The sequence below is a fragment of the Barbus barbus genome (assembly GCF_936440315.1).
Source record: "Barbus barbus genome assembly, chromosome: 31".
NCBI lineage: Eukaryota > Metazoa > Chordata > Actinopteri > Cypriniformes > Cyprinidae > Barbus > Barbus barbus.
The window spans coordinates 11,860,384-11,872,338 of record NC_136759.1 but is presented as its reverse complement, the minus strand read 5'-3'; the positions used below and the strand labels follow the sequence as shown (position 1 = coordinate 11,872,338).

General features: G+C 37.4%; 1 protein-coding gene across 8 annotated transcripts; it reads right to left on the bottom strand.

The window, feature by feature from the left end:
• Positions 1–1,612: 1,612 nt before the first annotated feature.
• Positions 1,613–11,550, bottom strand: LOC306851640 (arfaptin-2-like). 8 transcript variants are annotated; one of them, XM_079388030.1, is made up of 11 exons: positions 11,180–11,550; positions 9,420–9,524; positions 9,045–9,101; positions 6,420–6,528; positions 6,245–6,307; positions 4,856–4,936; positions 4,481–4,596; positions 3,494–3,715; positions 3,002–3,159; positions 2,431–2,605; positions 1,613–2,336 (listed from the first exon to the last, which is right to left on the bottom strand). In XM_079388030.1, the coding sequence occupies exons 1-11, from the start codon at positions 11,186–11,188 to the stop codon at positions 2,181–2,183; spliced, it is 1,251 nt and encodes a 416-aa protein (XP_079244156.1). In that variant the 5' UTR covers positions 11,189–11,550; the 3' UTR covers positions 1,613–2,180. The 8 variants fall into 8 exon arrangements, with proteins under 8 accessions (XP_079244156.1, XP_079244157.1, XP_079244159.1 ...); XM_079388031.1 differs by having other exon boundaries at positions 1,615–2,336; positions 11,383–11,535; XM_079388033.1 differs by lacking the exon at positions 6,245–6,307 and having other exon boundaries at positions 1,615–2,336.
• Between the last annotated feature and the right edge of the window lie 405 nt (positions 11,551–11,955).

Genomic DNA, 11,955 nt, shown 5'->3' with positions numbered 1-11,955 from the left:
TACAATTTGCTAATATATGCTATCATTCAGCTGAAAAGGGAAGAATTAGTGTAGAGAAGTTAACCAAGAAACTCTAGGTAATAAGCATTGGTGAGTACATAACTAACAAAACCAGGACAGTAGAAAATACAGGTTTTCAAGTTTTACATGACCTCTGGCTTTTTTGCGAAGACTGTCAGAATATATATGTGACCCTGGACCACAAAACCAGTCTTTAGTCGCTGGGGTATATTTGTAGCAATAGCCAAAAATACATTGTTTGGGTCAAAATTATTGATTTTTCTTTTATGCCAAAAAGCATTAGGATATTAAGTAACGATCATGTTCCATGAAGATATTTTGTAAATTTCGTACCATAAATATATTAAAACTTAATTTTTGAGTTTCAAATAGTCCCAAATATTGTCCAATCCTAGCAAGCCATACGTCAATGGAAAACTTATTTATTCAGCTTCCAGGTGATGTATAAATCCCAATTTCGAAAAATTGACACTTATGACTGGTTTTGTGGTCCAGGGTCACATATATGCCCACATACTCTATACAGAGAGTATTATAAGGGTTGGTTCCACCACACTATATTTAGTAACTTTTTAAAGTAAAAAAAAAAACTTCTCTCAGTTCCATTGTTTGTTTACCACAGTTCACTGATGGCAATAACATGGTAGCCTACTGTACTCCAGGCCTATACATACATTTCAATATACTACTTATATGATACTGTAAAGTATTATAATAACCTACTCCATGATAAGAAAACAAAAAAAAACTTGGTAAAACCGTAGTATCTTTGTATTTTTAATTCATAGAAATTATTTACTTACTCATTTGTGAGGTATCCAGACGTCCTCCAAAAGACAGTGCTGTCTGACAATATCTACTTTGGCTATATTCTCCAGACGAGAAAAACATGCTCCATGTTAGTCTGTCACACGGGACTGCTGGTTACTGTAAAGCCGATCTGCGGAAGAATGATGTTGCAATCACCTGCTCTCTTACCTGCAGCTCACGCCCAGAACTCGTCAGAGCTTGTTTCAGACGCAATACCTGTGTCAGTGTCACCGTTTAAATTTCAGAAAATACCATGTAAATGGGTAATTACCCAATTTAACCGATAATAACAGCGAGTACCGTTAGAAACTGAAAGCTGGGTTGTTTACTTGTAGTTACTTTTAGTAAAGCCGGGAAATATTATGAGCTAACCCTGAATTACGGAGCCAAATCTATACCTTTGACTGTAAACCCATCAGGCTGTTAGGCTGAGACAGTTTTTTAAGGAGATAAAATACCAGGCTGAATCAATATCACAAAATTGTGTAACACAAGGACAGTGTAATTGCAGATGCGACACATTCTTAAGGCAAAGCAGCTCTATGGCTTAACAATGCATGATCTAATTTGATTGCCAAGCCCTTCTCTTATTTGAGTACAGAGTCAAGGGGATAACAATCCAATCAAGGAAAAGTGGTTAATTTTTTTCTAGGTTTTATCAGTAGCATATACTGTCAGCTACTCAAAAGTTTGAAAATGCTGCTCAGAAACTCAGCCTGGCTGCCATGTGGCAATAAATAAGAGAGACACAAAACAAGATAAATATCACTCATTAGATTCTATCGCTTTCAAATGTGTTTTAATTTCATAGATGGAACAACACAATTTACATAAATATAAATATATTATCAACCTTCACATGACACATACTGTGAGCATTGTTTTCAGTCTTATACCATGACCCAATCCTCTTTCAAACAACATCGCGTTTAAAACAAACACACAAGCACAACATTCATTCTTTTGGCTCTACTCTATGATAAAACAAAGTATATAAACTGGCCTGCGATGTGCTCACTGGATATGGAACAGTTTTGTGAATAAGACTATGAATGTTTTTACTGCAAGTTAGGTATGTGATTGATTTGTATTGTAATTTTGTGGCATATTATTTTGAATGTATATGAGATAGTTAAGGCAGCTGTAAAACGTAACCACAGTTAGCTTCCATAAGCCATTTGGATAAAATTAATATTCTTTTGAAGATGTTCTGGGCATCTTTCCAAGGTTTGGCAACTTAAAAACAACTACTTCTTTTGTCTTAATCATTCATACAAATCACTTTTACATCCCCGTCCATCAATTTTCGGCTTTCCATGTTTGAGTGTCTCTTTACATTGACAAAGTGATCACTGTTCCTCAAGCCACGATGGCTTGTCAGAACCCGATGGCTTCAATTTCACGTTGAACTGTCTGAGAGCCTGTTCCAGCTGCTGCTGGTTTCCAGCGAAATACGCAGAGATGGCATTATGAAAGAGCAGGAGCTGCTTGTGCATCACCTTTACCTGGAAAAGCAACATAATCAAATCTGAAGAAACAGAGTAATATTTGTGACTTATCAAATTAAAAAGTTGAACAATATGGACTTCAACATGGTACCTTATTCTCCTCCAAAAACTTGAGTTTGATGCTGACATCACTGTGCAGTCGTTCATACTTGTCTTTTTGGATTTGGTACTGCTGTTGAGCTATCTCAATGCGCACCATGGCTGCAGCGTCCTGCGGACCCACGCTCAACTCCTCTAGGTCGGTTCTATAGGCATCGAACTCCAGTCTGAAACATCAGTACTCATTAGTATAAGATGGTTCAATGAACCTATAACTAATCCTAGGATAAAAAATGCAATTCTCTTTGATGTACAGACTGCAAATCCCTTAATATCATAATTAGAGCTGTCAGATTAACATGCTGTGAAAATTAATATTCTGTCATTTACTCGCTGAATTGTTCCAACCTTGGATGACTTTTATAAAAAAAGATATTCGGAAGAATCACAAGCTCAAAGTTTTGGTTACAATTGACTTCCATTGTGTCTTCCATTTGATTTCTGTGTCAATCTGTATATCATGTAATTAACGTACAGTATTTTTGTTGGCCCTAATCTAAACTTGTTTAAGCAGATATTACCACATTTACTCATGCAACTCATTAATATCAAACTTCTGATACCTTGCATTCTCATACATCTTGATGGTCATAAGTGTGTCCTCCATGGTTTTGTTGACTAGTGTATTAATGCTGGACACAAAGAAATTGATGGCACCCAGGAGTGTCTCTCCGTTCTTGCATAGCAGTCTTTGTGTCTCTGCATTGTAGCCAAACTCATCCTGGAAAAGATTAAATGAAGTTAAAGTTAAGACTAACTTTGTTTATACAGCTATTAAACCATTACATAGAGAAAAGGCATACACATGTTATATTAAAATCTGGTGGAAACAAAAATTCTCCGAAATTGAGAAAAATGTATATACTGCAATTTAATGAAAGCAAAATCTACTCTAGATATAAATATATTATACAAGACACTGTTTTGGATAGTACGTCTTAACGAAATGTCTATAAGGCAAAAAAGTGCTTGTAATTCTTTCGATTGCAAAACCATTTAAAATGAGACACTATTCAGTGGTGATATGTAACCAAACGGCAAAAAATGATTAATACCTGTAATTCTGGTGATTTCTGGCTAAGATCAGCAAAGGTGTCTCCAAGAGCCTGCTGAGTCTGCACCATGTTGTAGAAGTGGTTGGTGAGCTCATGTGCTAGTCTCAGAATACGCTCGTACTTAATCTTAGTCTCTCTTAGCACATCAATCTGAGCCTCAAGCTCCAGGTCCACTGTCTTTGTGCCACGACCAAAGCGCTCCGAAAACATCTGTTTTGTGCACTGGTAAAGAAAGGAAGGCAAGATCCATTTACATTTACATTTATTCATTTAGCTGACGCTTTTATCCAAAGCGACTTACAATTGCTATACATGTCAGAGGTCGCACGCCTCTGGAGCAACTAGGGGTTAAGTGTCTTGCTCAGGGACACATTGGTGTCTCACAGTGGATTCGAACCCGGGTCTCTCACACCAAAGGCATGTGTCTTATCCACTGCGCCATCACCAGCCCTTACATATAGATACATATAAATCCCTACACAGTTTATTTTTATAAAGCCTAAATACCTACATAAACCATTTTTTTAAATACTTGTGGTCAGTAAGATTAAAAAATATTAAAATAAATGAATGCAATCTTTTATGAAGCAAGAATAAGTTTGATTGCTCAAAGGTGACAGTAAAGACATTTATAATGATACAAACATTTTCTATTTTTATATATTTTCTAGTCAGTAACAGATCCTAAATGTATCACAATTCCCTAAAAATATAAAGCGGCACAATTGTTTTCAACATTGATAATAATAAATGTTTTCTGAGCACCAAATCAGCATATTACAATGATTTCTGAAGGATCGTGTGACACTGAAGACTGGAGTAATGATGCTGAATATTCAGCTTTGTCAAAAAAAAAAAAAAAAAAAAAAAGTCATTTAAAATTGTAATAACATTAACACAATAACTGTTTTTTACTCTATTTTTGAATAAATAAACTTAGCCTTGGTGAACATAAATACTTATTTTAAAAACATGAATCTACCATACCTTGTATGTGTTAATGCTCCACTTTTTCATGGTGTCAAATTTCTCTACAGCTACTCCTCTTGTGGCCTCCTCGGACATCATGGATGGGTTGCTGTTACTGTGGTGCATGCTGGGAGCTGAGAGTAGAAAATATAGGTACTTTTATACAAAAATGTCACAACATTGACTTTATAGGCATCTCATGTAATGGACCATTATCAAACTAGAGACTTCAAAAGTCTGTGTATAACCAATCATCTTTTATTCCAGAGACTGAAAAAAAGAATAGGGACAAGAACAAAAGGTATGATGACAGTAAATGAGTAATGACTGATAATTATGGGCTGAAAATGTGTCTGGCAGTGACAGGAGGGGTTTGAGGAGGCCCTGAGATACCTGGGTAATGTCCTGGCTGGTTTGCTATCCGACTGGTGGCTGAATGGCTGGGAGCGATGCCCCTGGATTTGGAGCGGATGTCTGAAATGAATGAATAACAGTGGACGGGTGGAGCAATGCGATGAAAGTTTAGTTTAAGTGAAAGGTTGTTAGGGAAATTGCAACATTTGTGTTTTGTAGTAATACTGATGAGTAATGCACATGAACTGGGTGTTACGATGATTATTCTGTTGTGATTACAGTAAACAATCAAATGCATAATGATTTCATAGATTGAATAAACAATGCATCAAAACAATAATAAAATGGGTGATTATGGTGTATGCATGAACCATTATGATGTTTTATTAACAGAGAAAATGAACAGTGGATGCATAAAAGGAAAAGTTCAGAGGCTTATTAAGAACAATGTGACCAAAAGAGATGAAAATTATATCTTTATAAAATGGTAAGGTGATAAAAGTTGAGAGTAGAGAACGAAAACGAATGAAAAATAAGGCTGCTGCTAAAAGACTGACTTTGTACAGTGGCGGTCAGCATAAATGTGTTCAAAAATTGTGGCAATTCAAATAAATACAGTATATACAAACTACCACTGGCTGGCCAGATTGTTTCTTATGCTCACTGAGGCTGCATTTATTTGATCAAAAACACAGTAAAAACTGTTCTATTGTTAAATATTATTTAATTTTAAACAACTCTTTTCTATTTTAAATTTTAAAATGTAATTTATTGCTGAGTTGGTAAAACCGAATCTTCAGCAGTCATTACTCCAGCTATCAGAGTCACATGTTTAGAAAATTAAAACTTACTCTTGCTGTCAGTTTTCAATATATTAAGTCACTTTCAACTTAATTGTTTAAATTACTTCACAAATTTCAGAGGACAATAACAACATAGGCTCTTCTGATAAATCGACCAATCAGAATGGATATTCAAATGACACGACATAATAAATTTATATAAGAAAAATAAAAAAATTCCTCATGGACCGCCACTGACTGCGTCAGTTAGGTTTGTTTTCTGGCATGTCTATTAGTGCCGTTTTAATGTGTTAAGGCTAGCCATGTTATTGAGCATAAAGAAACACCATTAACGGAATTATTGTGCATTCCACAGTTCAAATATATCAGCTCATAAACATTTTTGTTAAAAACATGTCTACAGTAGATTTAAAACAAACAAACAAACAGGAGGTTTATGCTGCATAAGCAAACATGCATCCACCATGCGACTGTCATCAGCACCCTGTAGAAAAAAGCCAAACGTTTGCTGTTAAAATGCTGACGAACACATTTTACACCAGGGGAGAGAGAGGAAGCTGTAGAGACAAAGACTCTAAAATAAGATTTTCTGTCAAGTTAGCATGCATATACAGTACACTGACACCTGGTTTGGGCCCGTTGCCACATCTTCTGTCAAAATACTCCGGGTTGAAACGTATAGCTGGTCCTAAACATATACATCAGCAGAGATGTAAGCTGAACCTTGCCAGGCACATGACTTAGATGCTGCATCAAATCAGATCAGAATCGGTAACTTGAGCTGTTCAAGTGCTCTTTACCTTTGATGGAACTGGTGGGTATGATACCCTCAGCTGCCCCTCCGTAGCCTCCAGACACAATGTTGGTTTCATTCAGGTTTGGTCCAGACACCATCACCTGCTGCAAGTCCTGAATATGATGGAATTTAATATCACAGAATATTACAATCTCTAGCAAAGAGACAAAAAACATATTTACCACAAACTGTGCACACTAGGTGGGGAAAACACAAGTGGGTATCAAAAGTGAGGATGGAGCAGTGTTATTTTGGTATTATTTATTTAATATTATAATATTTATTGATTTGTTTATTAATATATTGGATTTTTTTAATATTCAGTTTTCATTCCATTTTATTTTAATGAATTATTATTATTATAATCGTTATTATTTTTTAGTATTTCAGCATTTCAACTTAAACTTACTTTTAGTTATTTGCCAATGCAATATTAAAAAAAGATATATACAAATGATAACATTTCTTCCATCTAATATTTACATTTCATTTACTCTTTTTCAGTCACCCAAAATAGTTTTTTTAAGTTTTAGTTAACAATAAGACGACTAGGATGATAACAGGAAGAAAAAAAGCACACAAAATTCTAAATTTTCCTAAAAAAAAAAAAAAAAAGAAATGATATACAGGTCCTTTTCAAAAAATTAGCATATTGTGATAAAGTTCATTATTTTCTGTAATGTACTGATAAACATTAGACTTTCATATATTTTAGATTCATTACAACACAACTGAAGTAGTTCAAGCCTTTTATTGTTTTAATATTGATGATTTTGGCATACAGCTCATGAAAACCCAATATCTCAAAAAATTTGCATATCATGAAAAGGTTCTCTAAACGAGCTATTAACCTAATCATCTGAATCAACTAATTAACTGTAAACACCTGCAAAAGATTCCTGAGGCTTTTAAAAACTCCCAGCCTGGTTCATTACTCAAAACCGCAATCATGGGTAAGACTGCCGACCTGACTGCTGTCCAGAAGGCCATCATTGACACCCTCAAGCAAGAGGGTAAGACACAGAAAGACATTTCTGAACGAATAGGCTGTTCCCAGAGTGCTGTATCAAGGCACCTCAGTGGGAAGTCTGTGGGAAGGAAAAAGTGTGGCAGAAAACGCAGCACAACGAGAAGAGGTGACCGGACCCTGAGGAAGATTGTGGAGAAGGACCGATTCCAGACCTTGGGGGACCTGCGGAAGCAGTGGACTGAGTCTGGAGTAGAAACATCCAGAGCCACCGTGTACAGGCGTGTGCAGGAAATGGGCTACAGGTGCCGCATTCCCCAGGTCAAGCCACTTTTGAACCAGAAACAGCGGCAGAAGCGCCTGACCTGGGCTACAGAGAAGCAGCACTGGACTGTTGCTCAGTGGTCCAAAGTACTTTTTTCGGATGAAAGCAAATTTTGCATGTCATTCGGAAATCAAGGTGCCAGAGTCTGGAGGAAGACTGGGGAGAGGGAAATGCCAAAATGCCTGAAGTCCAGTGTGAAGTACCCACAGTCAGTGATGCTGGTGTTGGTCCACTGTGTTTTATCAAGGGCAGGGTCAATGCAGCTAGCTATCAGGAGATTTTGGAGCACTTCATGCTTCCATCTGCTGAAAAGCTTTATGGAGATGATTTCATTTTTCAGCACGACCTGGCACCTGCTCACAGTGCCAAAACCACTGGTAAATGGTTTACTGACCATGGTATTACTGTGCTCAATTGGCCTGCCAACTCTCCTGACCTGAACCCCATAGAGAATCTGTGGGATATTGTGAAGAGAAAGTTGAGAGACGCAAGACCCAACACTCTGGATGAGCTTAAGGCCGCTATCGAAGCATCCTGGGCCTCCATAACACCTCAGCAGTGCCACAGGCTGATTGCCTCCATGCCACGCCGCATTGAAGCAGTCATTTCTGCAAAAGGATTCCCGACCAAGTATTGAGTGCATAACTGAACATAATTATTTGAAGGTTGACTTTTTTTTTTGTATTAAAAACACTTTTCTTTTATTGGTCGGATGAAATATGCTAATTTTTTGAGATGGGAATTTTGGGTTTTCATGAGCTGTATGCCAAAATCATCAATATTAAAACAATAAAAGGCTTGAACTACTTCAGTTGTGTTGTAATGAATCTAAAATATATGAAAGTCTAATGTTTATCAGTACATTACAGAAAATAATGAACTTTATCACAATATGCTAATTTTTTGAGAAGGACCTGTATAGTGTTGTTTATATACTAGACTAAAAGCTTACTCCTATTAAAAAAAAAACAGACTAATATTAATCTTAAAGCCTGGCCTTCTACACAAAACCTTTAAAAATGTGACAATTCAACAAGCTGGCTGAAAAATCTATCAATTAACTAGACATTCTTAGTTCAAGGAAAATCCTATTAGGAACAGTCACTACAAAACATGCAAAAACAAAAAGCTACTGTATTTGCATGACTGTTTTCCATGTCTCTGCTTGACTTTTCCTGTTCCAGTAAACATCTCCTGTTTGTAATAATTCCTACACCAACATTTGCCCAAACCCCATGATAAATCAGTGATGTGTTCAACTATGCAAACCATCAACCACACTAAATCAAAGGGAATGGGGCTCCAACATACAGGGACACCCACAAACTCTCCCTCACCATGGCCACTGGCAGTGTGCCTACAATTTCATCTAAGCTCCCACCAATCTGTGCACCCTGTGACATGAAGAAACATAAAATATGAAGACAGTGTCAAAAAAAGATGGTGAGACAGATACGTACAGAAGACAAACATGCGCTGAAATAACCGAAAACAACCGAGCCACACGACTTAAATTAACAGTGTCTATATTTACAACAGCTCATTAATGTGTGATTAAGCCAACTGTTCAAGGCCTCTCAGCGCCTGCCACACAATATCCACAGGAATAGGACATCACATCGCATTCAGGTGTGGTTCATGGCATAACTGAGTGGCAGGCCTGAAAATAGGATGTTCATTTTCCTCAGGTTTGATGGACAGTGGATACACACCTGCTCAAGACTGTCATCCTCTGCAGTCCTGCTGTCTCCATTGCTGTTGATGGGGATTTCCATAGTGGCGGCTTTGCTCAAAATACTATCTGTCATGATGAATATCTACAAGAAAAGAGACACTACAGATTAGAACAACAGAACGATAGAAGATGAAAATGGACAAACAGACAGACAGACAGACAGATAGACAGATAGATAGATAGATAGATAGATAGATAGATAGATAGATAGATAGATAGATAGATAGATAGATAGATAGATAGATGAAAAGACAGACAGACAAAAAGACAGACAGACAGACAGACAGATAGATAGATAGATAGATAGATAGATAGATGAAAAGACAGACAGACAGACAGACGAAAAGACAGACAGACAGACAGAAGAAAAGACAGACAGACAGACAGATGAAAAGACAGACAGACAGACGAAAAGACAGACAGACAGACAGACAGACAGACAGACAGACAGACAGACAGACAGACAGACAGACAGATAGATAGATAGATAGATAGATAGATAGATAGATAGATAGATAGATAGATGAAAAGACAGACAGACAGACAGACAGACAGACAGACAGACAGACAGACAGATAGATAGATAGATAGATAGATAGATAGATAGATAGATAGATAGATAGATAGATAGATAGATAGATGAAAAGACAGACAGACAGACAGACAGACAGACAGACAGACAAAAAGACAGACAGACAGACAGATATAGACAGACAGACAGACAGACAGACAGACAGATAGATGAAAAGACAGACAGACAGGCGAAAAGACAGACAGACAGACAGACAGATAGATAGATAGATAGATATATGAAAAGACAGACAGATAGACAAACAGACAGACAGACAGACAGACAGATAGATAGATGAAAAGACAGACAGACAGACAGACAGACGAAAAGACAGACAGACAGAAGAAAAGACAGACAAACAGACAGACAGACAGACAGACAGATAGATGAAAAGACAGACGAAAAGACAGACAGACAGACAGACAGACAGACAGACAGAAGAAAAGACAGACAGACAGACAGACAGACAGACAGACAGACAGAAGAAAAGACAGACAGACAGACAGATAGATAGATAGATGAAAAGACAGACAGACAGACAGACAGACAAAAAGACAGACAGACAGACAGACAAAAAGACAGACAGACAGACAGACAGACAGATAGATGAAAAGACAGACAGACAGGCGAAAAGACAGACAGACAGACAGATAGATGAAAAGACAGACAGATAGACAAACAGACAGACAGACAGACAGACAGACAGACAGACAGACGAAAAGACAGACAAACAGACAGACAGATAGATAGATGAAAAGACAAGACAGAAGAAAAGACAGACAGACAGACAGACAGACAGACAGACAGACAGACAGACAGACAGACAGACAGACAGACAGATAGATAGATAGATAGATAGATAGATAGATAGATAGATAGATAGATAGATAGATAAACAATAATACATTACAGATACAATAACTGGTTATATTCATACACGTAGTAAAAAAACTCTGTCGTCTAATACCACATGAATACTATAGTAAAAGGCTTTAACGAAACATTATGTGCTGTAATATATAAGTATAAATAAAGGAGTGATAAATAAATTCACAATGCCAGACACACAAAGGACGTCCTATCATAAACTCAAAATTATACATTGCATGCCATAGTTCAGCCAGTTAAGCAGGGCCCATGCAAAAACAGACAAGCAGATTATATACCGTAGGCATCGGTTGAAATTGCGCCCTGAACTAAAGGGGTCTGGATGGATTATACTCGGTGCTACAGTCCGTGTGAACAGACGCCATGACGCGGTTCAGCCGGAGCAGGTCAGGCGTCAGCGCCGCGGCGCAGCTACGTGTCACACCGGGACAGAAGAGAGGATGCTTGACCTACGCGATCCATCTGCTGCAGCTTTACTTACCCGTTTACCGTCTCAACCGCCCGCACCGCATTTAAGATTATTCCATGATGAAAATGCGATTTGTGTGTGTTTTTAATGGATGTCTGGAGGGCAAATAATCTCCACAGCCTCCTCTGTCAAACCTCTCGGTCGCTCGGTAAAGCAAATCCTCTCCTTCCAAACGGAAGTGACGACGTGACATTCTTCAGGTTATTGTAGCGTCGCCGCATTACTTTGGAATAAACTATATATTTTGGTACTTGTATTCATTCTCACACAAAATACGATCCAAATATAAATAATAATTTATGCAAAGGTTAAAAGTGATAAGTGATTAATAGAGTTTTCTGCTGTACTCAGTATGACCAGGAGGTGACAGGATTACTTCAGGAATGTAAGCAGCATTTTGACAGATCTACGTTACATCTATGTATTTTTCTTGTGTACTATTTATTTATTTACCTGTTAATTTATATAGCATCACATGAAGCACATACCTGACTTTTTTTAAAAATGTTTTTACAGCTTTATGTATCAACAAATGTGTCAACAAAGCCTGTTTCCCCCCGCAAGACTACTACAGCATATGCATTA